At 41.9% G+C, this 16936-nt stretch overlaps 2 protein-coding genes and 2 pseudogenes across 3 annotated transcripts in view; 3 read left to right on the forward strand and 1 right to left on the reverse strand.

Moving 5' to 3' along the window:
* The window catches only part of ARFGEF2 (ADP ribosylation factor guanine nucleotide exchange factor 2), an 83681-nt gene extending 79961 nt beyond the window's left edge, over positions 1 to 3720 (forward strand). Inside the window, exon 39 of one of the 2 annotated variants that reach the window (XM_025039705.1) lies at positions 62 to 3720. In XM_025039705.1, the coding sequence (XP_024895473.1) occupies positions 62 to 238 (177 nt within the window). In that variant the 3' untranslated portion in view covers positions 239 to 3720. The remainder of the gene's footprint in view (positions 1 to 61) is intronic. The other variant, XM_025039706.1, reaches the window with a different exon arrangement.
* Positions 3721 to 4965: 1245 nt separating this feature from the next.
* On the forward strand, positions 4966 to 5084 carry LOC112471142 (annotated as a pseudogene).
* Positions 5085 to 5236: 152 nt separating this feature from the next.
* On the reverse strand, positions 5237 to 5759 carry LOC107196386 (annotated as a pseudogene).
* A 6432-nt stretch (positions 5760 to 12191) lies between these two features.
* Positions 12192 to 16936, forward strand: part of CSE1L (chromosome segregation 1 like) — a 38194-nt gene continuing 33449 nt past the window's right edge. The window contains exon 1 of the mRNA XM_006921897.3: positions 12192 to 12370. The gene's annotated coding sequence lies outside the window, so the exon portion shown is untranslated. The remainder of the gene's footprint in view (positions 12371 to 16936) is intronic.

Here is a 16936-nt window from a genome sequence, read left to right on the forward strand (position 1 = left end):
AAACTAGTAACAAAAAAGTTACATGTCTAATTTTATCCTTCTCCTTCTTTCCTATCTGAAGTTTAAAGCACATGCTTCAATGTACTACCCCTACTTGTGTGAAATTATGCAGTTTGACCTGATTCCTGAGCTCCGAGCAGTTCTGCGGAAATTCTTCCTACGAATAGGTGTTGTGTACAAAATATGGATTCCAGAAGAGCCATCACAGGTACCAGGGACCCTGTCACCAGTGTGGTAGCCCGGGCCACTGCTGCTTCTTTGCAGAACGTTCACCATGCCACCTCTGTCTGGCACATCTCCTGAAGGATCAGATCATAGAAATAAGGAGTCAGCATCTTGGAGCTCAGCGTGGCCTGGATAAAGATGGCCTCTACGCTGGTCCCATCAGAGTTCCTAACTAAGGCGTTGTGGTATTTCATTAAACTGTTGCTTACCCAGTTAACATAGTAGGTGGGGAGTCTGTTTCATCTCTGTCATTCCATTTTACTGTCAAATCTGTCACTGCATACGCCGTCATTTTCTAGTAGAGTCCCATGACTGGCTGTAAACATTTCATCAGAGGAAGTCACTCTCCTTGAAAATGCTGAACATAGCTGTATAGGTTCGTGATTATTAGAGAGTATGTTAATAAAATTTCTCGTAATGGCTAAGTGCCACCTAAAATATGCTGGGTTTTTTGTTGTTGTTTGAGTGCGTTAGAGAAGTTTGAGTGTTTTTGTCAGTTGTGAGTCAGCTGTAGTTAGATTAGTTTGGGGGAAGGTAGGGGACAGAAGGTGTTTTATCCCGTTTTGTTTATGTCTGAGTCATTTTTAAAGTATTTCGCAAAAAGATGTTGAATATTGATTGAAGGCAGAGTTTAGTAATTAAGTTAGAATTAAGAGCTTGCAAGGTTAAAAAAAATGTAGTGCCTCCTGACTCCCTGTTTTAGTGACTTGGGGAGAAAATGTCTGTAGGAAAAAGTAAAAAATTTAATGAAGATTATTAGCTTTCCTTGAAGTAAGTATTTGTGGTGGATGGGTATTAAATTAAAATTTCCAGAATACATTGTCCATCTCACACACCCTGAAATCTAATATATGATATAGTAATTTAACAGAGTTAATTTATATTTGAGTAAACCTTTTATTTTTTATCTCAGAATAGTGAGTGTACCAATTGTTAGTATCCCTGCTTTGCACAGGCCCCATTAAAGGGCCCTCAAGAGAAGGGTTGCTCCCTAAGCCTCCTTGGCCACATGTCATGAGTCGGACCAGAATAGACCTAGCTGTAGCGCGGCCAGTGTAGCTGAACTGTGACCATGGCGGGAGGTAGCGTTTGCCCAGTGCATCTGTTAATTTGAGCCTAGGAGCTGAATTCTTTGGGAAGGTTAGATTCTGAGGCCCTTTTTATGTTAACAATGGTGCAATACTCTTAGCTGCAGTAGAAATGAATTCTGATGCAGCTTATGTAAAGGTAGGCAGTATACAAATACGGCCAGAAGCCTGCAAGCAGTATATTTGGAAGCTTAATTTATTCCGAGTCAGTGAGAAAGAGAACACAGAATTCATTCTCTGCCCTCTCACCCACTGCTCACCTCGAGCAGCATTCAGCGTTAGAAGAAGTGTTACACAGAGTTATGAAAACATTCAGACTTCTACCTATGCCCTTTAGTCCTGTAAATTGGGTTGTATTGATGTCAACTCTGGTGCCTTAGAAGTTAGTAAGTTGGGAACCTATCTATAAAATTAGATATTTTTTCTTTATAGAGAAGGATTTCTGGTGCTTTTGTTTACTAAGAAACCAATTTCTTAAATTTTTTTTTGTTTTTAACAGCCTTGAGAAATGTTTGATTTGGGCCAGCAGTACTGTCTACTTTTTTCTTTCCCCAAAAATGTTTTAATTTCTTTACCAAAGAAAAAATAAAGAGGTTTATGTTTTTACATTATTTATATACATTTAAGAGGAGCTATATAATTTAGCAGGAAGGGACCGCGAAAGAGTATTTCATTGTGAATGGAAAATGTTAGCACATTTGACTGACTTGTCCTGAATCCGTTACGTCTTTACACTGCAACGTGGAAGCTACGTTCTGAGACTTACTCCCTGGTACTATGGTTCATCACAACCTCAGTCAGTCAGTCGTCTCCATCAACATTTGTACTAAAGGTATAAATGAGGAATATACATGTTCATTACATTTTCTGTACAGCTGCATCCCTCATTGCGATTTTTCCTTTCCTTCTGAAGTTGTCATGTGACATTTTCTTCATCAAATGTGACTGCAAGACTTTTCCAGTATATTATTGCCTTCTCTTTAATTTTTGCCTCCTCTTGCAGAATGAAAAATGCATAAGTTATTTTCTTACTTGCTGAAACATTCAGGTTTTAATTTCTTTTTAGCTTTGTCTTTTAAACGATTCAGTTTTCCGAATGAGGCATTTGAATTGTGCCAGCGTGGACCTTTGAAAACTGGATGTAAAACCATTTAGGGTAATTTTTCTTGTCAGCAGACCATGACGTACAGAGGAAATCCCTTACCTCCAATAATAAGCCATTCAGCTTAAATTCTACTTTGTGAGTAAATCTATTCTGTCTCATGGTAAATGTGGCTTGTGCCACTCAAACACTAGTGAAAAGGGTATGTATGACTGCAGCACCAGGCCAGGCCACCATTTGTTAACAAAGTCATGGGGAAGAGTAAAGTATTTACAAGGCCTTATTTCTTTCTCAGAATGCTTTAAATGTTGATTATATGTGCTGGGTCTCTAGAGAAGTTTTTCATTTGTTACAATACTACTGCTTTGAGCAATTTTGTTTTTTCTTTATTGTCCTTTATAGAAATCACCAGCTTTGGTATCTTAACAACAAACGGATGGGAAATTTTATTTCTAATATGCATCTTTAGAGTCAAATACACTTTTTCCCTGATACTTCTTGCATACAACCAAAGAACATATGTTATGGAAATTGTGTAATATCTGGAAACACAACATTTTCCTCTGACAGGTGACTTTTGTACAAAATGCAAAAAAAGAAAAAAAAAACACTTTTTTGTTGTCCTTTTGTGATTATGGCTATACATTTAGTAATCTTTAATAGTTATTAAAAGTTATTAAAGGAACCTGTTGACAAATGCAAGTATGACCATCTGATTCAAATGTTTGTTGTTACGATGCAAATAGATATTTATTTAAACAGAAGCTGGATTCTCAATACTTCATTTTCTGATTTCTGTTTCAATATTTGTGTTAAGGTAGACATAGCTTGAACTCAAGTGAAATCCTGGAGTTTTACCATCAGCAGCTTTGTAGTTTGAGAAACAAAAAAAACAAAGCTGAATATTTAAAAGAGTGATTATATCTGGAAATCCTTGCTCTCAAACAAAAAGACACTCATCAAAAGTATAGTTTTTCTGTGTTCTAATTTTTTTTTCATTTTATCTGCATATTTGCATCAAATATTTCTTTATGTGCAAAATATATGTTTTACATCCTTAAAATGCCTAAAAGTTAGTAGCTACTTTTGTTTAATCTATACACGATGATTAAGTGCATTTAATATTGGTAATTTAATGAAAAGCATTCCTTGCCCAATGGATGTATACATTTTTGAAAGAATAAGCAGAATTATATAATATGAAATGCTATGTAAAGTTTTCTATGTGAAAATATTATGTATAATACTGTTAAAATATCCCATGCTTTAATCAGGTCATAAATCAATAAAGTTTTAAAAAGTAAAGCCGTTTTTAATGTAGTAATTAATGTATATATATAGATCAAGCCAGAGTTTTGAGTTAGTTTGTTCTTGCAGAGGGTATAAACTTACAGCAAGTATATAATTATTAATGAGATAATATTAAGTATGGGTTTTAATTTTTTAAAATAAGATTCTCCTCTTTCTCTTCCCTGTCCCACATGAAAGGGGAAAAAATCTAATCTTAAGATTCTTATCTCTTGAATCTACCTTCACTCATTCATTGGTTTGATCAGTGCATGAGTTTCCAGGAAAAGACATAAATCCCCTCTTGCTGGCACTGAGGTCCAGATGACAAGGAAGACTCCCAGGGTAGCCCACTGGTCACTGGCTGGGAGGTCATTCTGAAGTCGCACATATGAAGATGATAAACTCTAGGCTTGGCTTTACTGCCTCTAAATTCAAAATCCATTCTTTCTGAAATAGTCTGAAGTTGTAAATCATTATCATACTTAAAATATTCCACTGCTGAAATTAACTAATACATTGTCATCTTTATTAACTCACGAGTGAAACTTCTGTGCGGTACTACATTTCAGGTACTTCTGGTGAGGAACAGAAGGACAACCCTATCTCTTAGAAAGATTTCGAGTCTGTCTCTTCAGAGCAGGTAGTGCCTGGGTTTTATCTAGAGCAGTGGTTTTCAACCTGTACCAACTAGTGGCTTTCAGTCCGGCCCCCAAGGGACACTTAGCAATGTCCTGGAAACTTTTTTGGTTGTCACAACTGGAGTCGGAGGAGCAGAGATTTGCTACTGACATCTAGTTAACAGAGGCCAGGGGTGCTGCTAACCAGCTGCCATCACAGGTAATTACACAGCCCCAATGTCAGTAGCGCTGAGGTGGGAAACTAAAGTGACAACTACAGTGACTTGGTATCGTAGGACCTACAAGTTCGTCTGTGGCAGATACTTTCAGCTTTCTTTGGTCACTTCTGCTTAACCCACTTTATGGAGAGTGTGCCGAGGCTGCTGGATGGGAAGGGCCAGTTCCACCTTATTTATAGCGCTACTTATTTAAGCATTTTGAAAAGTAATTTCAGCATTATGCTGTTTTTGTACTTTGCCAATAGACTGAAACACTTTAGGCAAAAGTACATTTCTTCTTTCAAAGGACCAGAGTGGTTCCCTGAAATTTTTGCAAATCTGTATAACTTGCTTGTTGTCCAGTTTAAGAAATTTGCTAAATTGTCTTTGGGTCAGTTATTTGTATCATGTCTTAAGGGTGTCCAGCCTACGGCCACACCACCCTGAACGTGCCCAATCTCATCTGATCTTGGAAGCTAAGCAGGGTCGAGCCTGGTTAGTACTTGGATGGGAGACCGTGTAGGAAGACCAGGTGCAATAGATGTTTTTTTTAAAAAAAGAGTGTCCAGCTTAGTAAACACAGCTACATGCCCACAGCAAGAGGAGAAGGAGAAAAGTTGGGGACTCCCCAAAGATTCCAGCAAAAATTATTTTCATTTTTTAAAAACTTTTATTAGCATTTATTTTATGCTGAACTTATTCCCAGACCATAAGTTTTTGTTTCTGGGATATCTTTTTCTTCTGTGCAACCTCCTCTTCTGGTTTAGGAACCATCTGCTCTTTCTCAGTGAGGATCATCTCAGTGTGGTGGGGGGAGCTCATGTAGAGGTTCACCTGCCCACGAGCTCTGTATGTTCTGTGCTGCATCTTGGGAGCTTTGTTCACCTGGATGTGCTCAGTGACCAGACAGTCTACATCCAAACCCTTAAGTTCAGCATCACTCTCGCACTTTTAAGTATGTGCAGCAAAGATTCAGCACTCTTTTTGGGCCACTGACCCCAAATCCAGCCCCACTATTTGGCCTGGGCACACCTACCAACTCCGCCATTGCAACAATGGAATGGCACCATTGCTTCTGTAAGGTGACATCTTTCACATACTTTCTAGCTGTTCAGATATGCACAGTTTCATGAGTGTTCTTAACGTGGACATGACGATTTGAACCTCTTGATTTGCGTGATTTTGTAGGGTTTTCTGGGTCAAGTGAATAGCAAACCATTTTCAAAGGTCACCTTTGGCTGTTTACAAAAAGAGCTAGTATTTTTCTTTAATGCCTGTTTCCAGACAAAAGCCAACTTTATCTGTTGAACTGAAGATTGAGTCTTTAAGGATAATTTTATGTAATAGACAATTTTCATCTTTCCCAGAGACACTGATCTTTTCATAAAGTTCTAGAGCCCCTTTTTTATTAACCTAATTAAGATTTGCGGTAAGAATTTATCTTGATTTGTCTAATAATTATACGTGTTCTAGTAAACTTCGAGTGAATTTGAGCTCAAATAATGGCATATAGATTTTGCAGCAGGCAAAATACCAAGCACTACCGGTAGGAGGGGCCAGTGCACAAATCATGGAAGCTGGAAGGAAGAACTTTTTGTGCAGAAGGGTTTATGCTATCTTTTTTTTTTTTTTTTTTTTTTTTCTTTTTTTGGGGGGACGTGAGCAATAAGCAGGCTATATAACTTTTTAAAGAACTAACATTTCCTTTTGGTCTACTGTGCTCCAGACACTAAATGCTTTTCATACAGGAAGTCCTTTAAACCTCACAACAACCCTGTGAAGTAGATAGTAATATTAGATCCCCATTTTTTAGTCAAGGTAACTGAGGCTCAGGGAGGCCCACTAAGGCTGCGTACCTGGATCACGAAGTTGAGAAGTGGCGGAGTAAAACTCAGACCCAGACTCTATCTTCAGAGCACACGCTTGTCACCATCACACCAACCACACTGCCTCTTGCTGTCACTAGTTAATCTGGGGAAAGGGGCGGGGAAACCAAGCAGGGCGTCCAGCAGAATGTTGAGCTGGTCTCTGAGGAGCCTGCATTCCAAGGCCCATTTGTAAGTTGAGCTCTGGGCGTTGCAAACGCCTGACTTAGAAACAATATTTACCAGATCTCTTACACTAGCCTTGTTGGGTCATACCTTGGATCTCGTCATGGCTAGCATGAATATCTAGAAGTCAAGGAAAGGACCTGCGACCACCAGAGACAATGTCAGAGGAAGTGAGCAGATGCTGGCGCTGAGCCAGGAAGCCCTGTTTCCTCCTTTCTCCCTCTCACCTCTTTCCCACCAGTTCATAAACTGCCTTTATTTTTCCACTTTACTGCCCACCTCAAAAGTCACCAATTCATGACCTCTTGGGAGTTTATACTCACTCCTGCCTCAGGGCCTTTGCCCTTGCTGTTCCCACTGCCTGGAATGCTCTTCCCCTAGATCGTCCCATGGCTGGTTGGTTCCACCACTCCTGGGCTCCAGCCAAATGCTAACTCTTCAGTTGCCTACTTCATGAGTCCTCAGAGCCTACTGCCATCTGCGGTGGTCTGTTTGAGGTCTGTCTCCCCCAGCTAAGATGTAAGCACGTGAGGGCAGGAATCATAGCTGTTTTCTTTCTGACAATCCTACCCGATGGAACATGGGATCAGACACATAGGGGGTACTCAGTGAATTTTTGGTGAAAGAATGTAGGAATTCTTTTTTTCAATGGAAACTCTGGGATGATCATAAAACAGTTCACAAATTGGGGGAAAATAGGTCATTTCCTGTGCTTTCTTGGGTTACTGGCAATTCCACTCTCCATTTGCCTTGCTCAGCTTCAAGAGGAAGCTGCCTCCTGAAGACCCACTTCCCCTACATCCCCACCATGGTGGAAATCAACCCTGGGTACCTGCTTCCCTCAGAGAGTTCTGGAAATTGCTCAGCCCTTGATTCCATAGGCCACGGGTGCCCAAAGGGCTCTGGTTTTGAAGCTCCACATTCCCAAGACTCCGGTCTCCACCAAAGGAAGAGAGAAAGAGAAGTTTATTCCCCAAGCTGGGCTTCCCTATTGATCATTTTATATGCTCTTGCATTCATTACAAATGTTGGCCAGCTTTTTTTTTTTTTTCTTAATTTCTGTGACGGCACCTAGCAGCAGAATGATAATGGTAATAATGACTGGATTCTTCACGTGCCAGGCATTTGCTCTGTACACATCGTCCCCTGTAATTCTCACGAGTACTCCATAAGTTACATACTATTATCATCACACCCCATTTTTTATAGAGGGGTACCTGGGGCTCAGAGAGGTCAGTGATCTTGCCTAAGGCCACGCAGCTAGATTTGAAGGCTGCAGTCTGGCTCCAGATGCTGTCTCTTAAACACTGCCCATATCGCCTTTCAGTGCTTGAGGGCCATTAGCGCCGGTCCCCATCCTTTTCCTCCACTGCATCCTTGATGCTCCCTTCAGACCCTCCCTAAGGAGGGATTTCCCACAAGAGAAGGGCTGTTTTGATGTGTTAGATAGCAGACAGATGTAGATCACCTGAGGCAGGGGTCCCCAACCCCCCGGGTGGGCCACGACCCTATCTGCTAGGAACCAGACCACACAGAAAGAGGTGAGCAGAGGGCCATCGAAGCTTCATCTGTATTCATAGCCACCCCTCAGCGCCGCATCACCGCCTCAGCTCCATCTCAGATTGTCAGGCATTAAATTCTCACAGAAGCACCAGTCCCTGCTGCCAAAAAGGCTAGGGACTGCTGACCTAGGGCATGGGGCCCAGTGGGCGGAGAACACAGCACAGTACTGACATCTGCTGGCTCTGGAACAGAAAACGAATGTGGGCTCACATGCAATAAGTAAATATTTAAAACATATATCAAGCTGATAAGCTTTTGAATAAAACACACTGTCAAACGGTAGACTATCAAAAAGAAATGGCACAAACCTTTAAATACCTAATAGCTTCAAAATAGAAACCAAAAGCCCACTGAAGTACACTAACAAGACAAAGCTAGAATCATGATGGGAGACTCACGTGCCTCTGAGAGAACATCAGATAAAAAACATTTGAAAAATAAGGGCATAGAGGACATAAATGTTCAATACATTACCTATAGCTGATGTCCTAATTAGTGAAAGACCAAATGTTTTTGTAGTGTGTGAATTTTTTACCATGTTTGAAAAGAAAGTTGCCTCCATTTCGAAAAAGGTAAGGAACCACAATGCGACACTTCTCAGTTTGAGCTATCCACACTCTTCTGCATGTTGGTGGACTTGAAAAGTGACATCGAACCCAAAGAAGCCTTGTTCTTTTCAAGCACAGCCAGATGTGTCCATGCTGTTTTGAATCCAAATAAAAGGTAAAATTTTCTTGCTTGTGGAGCACACCATAGATAATCCGTCTTTTCAGAAAGTCTCTTCTTACACTAGACAGATTGTTTTATCGGGGACGAGAAAGAAAGAAAACTACATGTGTACGGGCACACTTCGTTTCATTGTGCTCCACTTTATCGGGCTTCACAGATGTTGCATTTTTTTACAAATTAAAAGCAAGACCCTCCCCAGCAAAGATGTTATAACTCATTGTACGTATTGCGATACTTGCTTTGGTGGTCTGGAACCCAACCTGCCATGTCTCTGAGGTCTACCCCTACTTAGCTCTTGCTCCTCAAAGCGGCTAGATTACTTTCCTTGGATTCCAACATGATATATTAGCAGTTTGGGCAAACCTAAGAGTGAGTGTATATGGTGGGGTGTGGGGATGGGGATTCGCAAGAGAATCCAGGTATCACCCATGCCCCGTGGAGAGTGGAAAGGGCGGGCATGCAAGCCTTTCCATGACCCTTTCCTACTTGGTTCTTGTGGCTGCAAAGATTGAGAGGAGAGAGCATCGCTGGAGCTTTGTCCACAGACGTGGTAACCTTGGCACAGCGTGAGGGCTTCTGGCACAGAGATGCCAGACCCACGCAAGGTGCCAGACAGCCTTCTTACGATTAGCTCTCAGAGATGGAAAACCGTTAAGTCATCAGGGTCGTTCTTACCTGGACTGGAGGAAAATGTCCAGGAGAGCAGATTAGTATCATTAAGGTGATTACTCGTAGTATTGCTACCATAGTAAAAATACATCTTTTCACCAATGTCCTAATAACTTATACCTTTCTCAGTGGATTCACCTATTTACATAGGGCATTTCTTTCAACATTCAACAAATATTTATTGAGCAGTTACTCTGTGCTAGGTATTGGGGGTACAGCTGTGAAGAAGATGAAGTCCTTATTCTAATAGGGTCCTTAGGTGGTGGGGGGAACAACAAAGAGACAATTGCAGAAGTGATAAATGCTATGAAGAAAATGGAATGATATAATGGAGATAGGGCTGCCAGATAAAATACAGGACACCTCGTTCAATGTGAATGTGTTTTTGAGTATAAGTGTATCCAATGCAATATTTACGAAAAAATTGTGCATTGCTTTTCTGAAATTCACATTAAACTGGGTGTCTTGTATTTCCTTTTCTAATCTGGCAACCCCAAATGTCACATTATTGGGTGGTGGGGAGTGGGTAATTTCAGACAGGGTAGAAGGCCTCTTTGAGGAGGTGACATTTGAGCTAGAATCTGACTGAATGTACTGGGGCGGGAGGGGAGCCAGTCATTCAGGATCTAGAAGAAAAGCATTCCAGGCAGAGAGAAGAGAAAGTATGAATGCTCTGAGGAACTTGGAAAAACAGAAAGGAAGCGGGGGCCGCTGAGCTGAGAGTGGAAGGCAGGAGGGAGGAAGGTGATGAGGTCTGACAGGTAGGCAGGGGCCAGATCTTGTGGCTATGATAAGAGATGTTGAGTAATTTTACCAAAAAGTTATATCCATAAACTTTTCACTAACAGCAACTTTTTACATTTTATCGGTTGGAATTGCTTTTACATGTTTGTAGCTAGGGTGCAAAGATAAACATAGCTGGACATTGTTAAAGTGGTGAAAACATTTTATTCAGGAAACTACTGACAATAGGTGAAAAAGCTGAGTTCCATTCTGACTTGGGCAGATGTGGTTGGGCAATTTAAATGGAGAATGAGGGAGTAGAGAACGAGGGGAGAGAGCAGGGGCCCAAGTGAAAAGTTACAAAGGGTTGGTCAGTGTAAAAGTGATTAGGCTAGCTGTGTCTGCTAGCTGGCAATGACCAAAATTAGGGGACCAGCCTCCCACACAGACTGGGAGGCAGAGGATCTACCTTTCTGATGATTACATTTCAAAGGAATGACTTTCAGGTCCTGGAGAAAGACATTCTTGAATTGTAGAAGATACATATACATCTCAAAGGGACAGAGGAAGAGTTCACAGTTTTAAGGCCTTTTTAGCATCCCTCCCCCATCCCCCATCCCCACTAGCATCACAGTTTTAATGCTCTATATAATTAAGGGAAGTTGGGGCCCATCCTCAGCTGTTGGCTAGAAAAACAGAAAATCCCCCTGGCAGCATTGAGCTTAACCTCCCTGTGCTTCAATTACCCTAGGGCAAGGGGCTCGTGCTGCTGGAAGCCATGTAGCAGTTTTGTCATCTTATAGTGCAGAGGTTTAGACAGAGTCATTATGTGCTGAGAGCTCTGCAGTTCTCAGTGTCTATATAATTTTGTGTTCTTATATTTCCTCAAATGATGACCAAAAGAATATACCTTTCGGTCCCAGGAGTAGCAAGCTAGCAATTCCAAGGGATGGGCTCAGAGTGGAGAGACAACTGGGCCTGTTGAGGGAGGCAGAGGAGGTGGCCAAAACTGAGGGCTAGGATTTCCATAAGCCACCATTGGTTCTTCTCTTTCCCACACTCAATGTATCATGAGAGCCTAAGGGTTCTACCTCTAAAATATATCCTAAGGCTGTCCACTTCTCTATCTATGCACTGCTATGCACCCTAGTCCAGGCCATTAACATATCCTTCCTGGAGACCTCCAACAGCCTTCTTACTTCAAGCTCTTACCTCCTGATACAGTCCATTCTCCAAGCAGCAGCTGGTGGTCCTTTTAAAATATAAATTTGGTGGTCATGCACTTAAGGCACAGTCATCTTAACTGTAGGCTGTCCTAACTTTGGCCTAGGCTGGCCTGACTTCATCTCCTGACCTGCTCCACTTCGTTAAGCCACAGCCTAGTTCATTCCTGACTCAGAGCCTTTGCTATTGGCATCCCCTCCTCCTGAAATGCTTTCCTGGCTGATTTTCACACAGCTGTCTCCTCGTTGAAATTCGAATCAATTGTCACTTGTTTAGAGGCCTTCTCTGACCATCCCATTGACCTTCCAAGTCACTGCCTGCCGTATTGTTTTTTTATTTTCTCCTTGTAGCACTTATCAAGATCTTAAATTATCTTGTTTATTCCGTTTCTCCCTCTAAAACATAGGCTCCATGAGGGGCAGTAAGTTCTGTTCTGTGACACTACAGACCGGAGCAGTTTGTTCAAAAGTTATATGATTTACTTTGTGCCTGATATCAAGCCCTGACATTAAAATAGGTCACAATCCAGCAGCCAGCCACTCAGTAACTCTGTGTTCATCTCAGGAAAATGGGGATTATGATGCACGTTAGAATGGTTCGAGCCAAAGGGCATTGTCGCTTGTGACGTCAGTGCAAACACAGAGGAGGGTCATTCAAGCCTGAGATTGGCCATTCGAACTTGGGTGGGGCTCGAGCGCTCTTGGCCCCGCCCCCTGCCTCTCTGCCCATTCACGCATGCGCCCCGGCCACAGCCTCGCCGCCGCGCCATTTTGCCGGGGTTTGAATGTGAGGTGGAGCGGCGGTAAGAGTAGGTAGTGACGGCTACAGTCTGCGGCTGAGATTTTCTCCTCCGTTCCCGTATTCCCACAAGGTAGGGCTGGGGCATGCACGGCCTGGCAAGGTGGCCTCTGGGAATCCCGCTGGGGGAGGGATGAGGCGCTCCCTGTGTACTTCCGAGCGCTGGGAAGCAAGGACCGCGCCTTTGGGCGAGAGCAAAATGTGGGCCTGTGCCTCGGGCAGAGCCCTCGGGTAAGGTCTTGGCCTTCGCTACGGCTCTTGCCTCATCTCGCGTGGTCCCAGGCCTTAGGCCCAGACCTGGCAGCCCCCGGGCCTGTGAGGGGCGAGGGCAGCCGCGGCGCGGCCTAACGTGAGCAGTCCGAGCACCCGCCCCTTCTCCTCTAGCGCCGTGCTGATTGGTTGCGCCGTCGCTGTGCCCCTCGGGAAGACCGCCTCTCATTGGTCACGCCCGCGTGTCCGTTCTCAGCGTCCCGGGCCACCCGCAACGTGAGCGGAGAGCGGCGGCGCGGCCTGCCCGGCTGCCGGACCGGGAATTCCGGCCGCCTTTTCCCTGGACTCACTTTCCTATGGAGGACGGGGAGCTTAACTTCCCGTGCTTCATTCTCCCCGACTCCAAACTGGGCCTCGTGTCTCACTTTGCTGAGTTGTTTGTGAGGATTAAATTCTAGTCCATGCTCCAGGGTTTCGGTGCACCTGCCCTGTAACATGGGGTAGTGGTCTCCCACTGGAGGGAAACGCTGTGATGTGTTAATTCGGAGCATGGGCTTTGTTCGTTCCAGATTTAGCTTCTCCCAAGGAGCGTAATTTACGGCTATTCACTTCATCTGGCCGAGCCTCCATTTCTTTATCTGCAAAGTGGGGTTCAAAACATAATCTACCTCGTAAAGTGGCTATGAAGATCCACTGAGTTACTACTGTGGTTTGCAGAGTTCCACCTGAGATGACCATTGTTTGCCTCTTCCACCCATCTCTTCTCCTTTTTAGCCACGGTAGCCATCCTGACCCGACCTTTTTCTTAAATGTCTCAAGTTCATGGCCACCACAAAGCCTTTGGACGTGCCTTTCGTCTGCTTGGAAATTACCAATAGTGGATCTTTGCAAGGCTGACTCTCTGTCCTCCCAGGTTTCATTCAGTTTAGGCTTGCTTTGACCAACCTGTCTAAGGACTGCTTTCCTTCAACTCTTCATCGCACATCGCCCTAGTTTTATTTACTTAATAGCATTGCTTATTATGTGTAATTATAGTTTACTTGTTTATAGTTGATAGTTTACTTGTTACTTGTCTTTCTCAACTGCTGGGAAGTAAAACTTTGAGAACCTTTCTTTGTTTTTGTTTTCGTTTGTTTACTGCTGTATTTAGGTGGCCAGTGCTTGCCACATGGTAGACGCACAAGTATTATTTTTCCTCAGGGCACAGAAGGGAACTTTTACTCTTGGATCTTACCAGAGCTCTTTTTCTCCTTCCCTTGGGCCCCCATAGTCGAATTTTTGGTCTTTTTCTGTGTGTCTCCAGTTTTTGCACGATTGCTGGGACTCTTGATCTACCTTAGCCTTTTCCCTCTTAAGACCCTTTATCTTTCATTTCCTTTTATCAGGGCAAGGGAATTCTCTCTACTTTGCTCATTACTTGAATTCTGCTAGTTGAGAGCTGGGACAAAAGGAAACCACATCCTATACAGGATTGGATGGGTTTGAGAGCAATGCTTTTGCTTTGGAATTAATTTGTTCTCTTTTTCATTTAATAACTTTGTTGAGCTGCCCGTTGATCTTTGGGAATACAGTGAAGAAACAAAAATGGACAAGGTTCCTTCCCTTGGGGAGCTTTTGTTCTAGTGGGGGAAAGAAATAAGAATACAAATAAATGAATTAGATAATTTCAGATAATGATAAGTGAGACCGATGTGACCGCTGAAGAAGACTTCTCTGAAGAGGTGACATTTGAGCTGAGACTAGCCATGGCAAGATGAAGGGACAGAATATTCCAGGCAGAGGGGATAGAAAGTGCAAAGGTGACTAGAAAGTACAGGAGCTCAAGGATGGGAACAAGCTTGGAATAATGGAATGTTTGAGGAAAATCCATTTTGCTAGAGTAGTGTGTGAAGAAGAGAGAGGTATGTAGGGACCAGATCACATAGAGCTTTGTAGGCAACATAAAGAATTTGTATTTAACTCTAAGTGGTCTGTTCCTGTGATTAAAAAGCAGAGAGGGTGGATAGAGGTGTTGGGGTATGTTCTTGATGTGCATATGCTGGATAGTTTTCATTCATTGGATCTTTTTCCCTTTCCTCAAATGTAAAGCTTCAGGAATGGTTTTCTAAAGTGGAGGAAATATCTAAGGAAAAGGCACACATCTGGGACCAGCTTATATCACGTGTTTGTGAGATGGCATTGGAAAGCAGAGCTTTTATTCCAAAAGTCTTCAATAGGGCCTGTGGGAAAGAGGCTAGACTTAGGTCCAGCCATTCATTCAACAGGAAGAACTTGGAATTTAGATTAGTCTGTCGTCATTGATTTATTGTGGTACATGGTTTTATTTACTTACTTATTTTTATGGCATATTGTTAGAAATTTCCAAAGATAACTTTGTGGAAAAAGTAAAGTATATCCCTTATTTAAAGACAAAATAATAGATTTTCCATTTCTAGTTTGAGTATTTTAAAATCAATAACGCTTTTTTCATTTATATATTGCTAATATTTTAAAGTATCAGAACATCTTCACCTGTTGACAAATAAGATAACCTAATTAGACCTAGAGCTTGCTGATACATTGTGAATACCTGTGGAGCATTCTCTAAAATTATCTGATGTGTCATACTTTCCCAAATCAAGGGTAAGCTTACAAATTGGTTTTATAGACATGATCATCACTAAGGAGATATAAAAAGGATTTGTTGACAAATATTTAATCCCTTATCTAACATTAAAATTCTAGGAGCTATGTAATATTTTAACTTTCAGGGACTGTAGTATGCATATTTACGTAGGCTCCCCCCTTTTTTTCCAACACATTTTTTAAAAATTTAAAAATAGTCCTACCCTAACACCTCAGTTTTGTCATTTTAGGGTTATTCTGTCATGTGATCTTATAGTCAGTTGTCTCTACCTCTTCCTGTTTGTTACAGTTGAGCAGAATAAATGTGAAGAATGATACTGCTTTTGATGGAAAAATCAGTCAGGGGTATGTAGCTTTTGAAAATAGTACAACAGATATGTGGTAGATGTCCAGGGGGATTGCACTGAACAAAACACAAAAGTACCTGCTCATGGAGCTTACAGTCTAGTGGAGAGAGAAGCACAGTAAACAAGAAAGCAAATTAATATGTCTGATAAAATTTACTTAGAAAAATAGGGTAAGGGAATGGAGAGTGGCTGAGGTGGGTGATCTTTTAGATAGGATGGTCCAGGAAGGCATCTCTGAAAAGAGATGACGTTTGAAAAGAAGCCTGAACGAAGTGGGCAGTGAGCCATGCAAGCTCTCCAGGGACAAAGCTGTCCAGGCAAATGGGACAGTAAGTGCAAAGCCCCGGAACAAAAGTATAAGCACCGCCATCCATAATGAACAGTAATACAGGACAGATTTCAAATTCACTTCTTTCTTGAAGCTCTTTTGAATGAACAGAAATTAATTATGGCAGGCAAGTTGGTCATTTGTTTATCTGACAGATACAACTGAATTCTTAGGTTCTGTTGGGACTGTAATAACTGATCCTCAAAGAATAGTCTCCAATCCAGACTGAGAATTTATGTTTTAGCTGAATGACTGACATATTGACTCTCCATTAGTTAATGCAACAAATGTTTAACGAATGTCTGCTATATGCCAGACAGTGCTGAAGGTTTTGGGCATATAGAGACAAAGACATACAGAGTCTCTGCCCTAAGGTGTTTACAAATAGGAAATAACAAGTCAGAGATATTTCAGATGAGAATTAATCCTGTTAACATAATGACAGAGATGAGGTAGGTAATAGTGGAAGGCCCTTTTGAGGAGCTGACAGCTGACAGTGATGCTCAATGTCAAATTAGATGGAAGAGCAATATTACAGGCAGGGAGAACTATCTTGCCTGGTTCAAGGAACAGAAAGAAGGCTTTGTGGCTGGAACATAGAAGCAAGGAGTGGTATTAGATGAAGTTGACAGGTGCCAGATTACATGAGGCTCTTTGCCATGGTAAGGAGTTTGGCTCTTTAGTACAGATAATTATGAGGAATTTAAGAGATTTTGGTTTAGATATGTACAGTGCTATAGGAACATAAAATAAAATGAAGATTTATTGAGGAGTGTATTTAAAAACTCAGCAAAACTTCTGTCCCCACACACGAGTTCCTAACATGATGCCTTGCATAAATCACAAAAGGTAGAATAAATTTGTATGTGGCAAAGACCAGGTTTTTTTTCAACTTATACACACTGATATAAATGATTTTGCTTTGCAACAGCAAACTTTCATGATTTCAGAGTCAGCATTTCAAAGAGGAAAAAAAAAGAATGGGAAATGAATTGATTATATCACTACTTTCCAAAGTGTGTTCCATAATAAAGTGTCTCTGTGGCCAAGTAATGGAGGGAACTCAATGCTAAACTTACTGTTGGAGTTCTTGAACCCTTTAAAGTGCATCTCCAACAAGGGGGAATAT

This window comes from Pteropus alecto, unplaced genomic scaffold (genome assembly GCF_000325575.1).
Source record: "Pteropus alecto unplaced genomic scaffold, ASM32557v1 scaffold45, whole genome shotgun sequence".
Taxonomy (NCBI): Eukaryota; Metazoa; Chordata; class Mammalia; order Chiroptera; family Pteropodidae; genus Pteropus; species Pteropus alecto.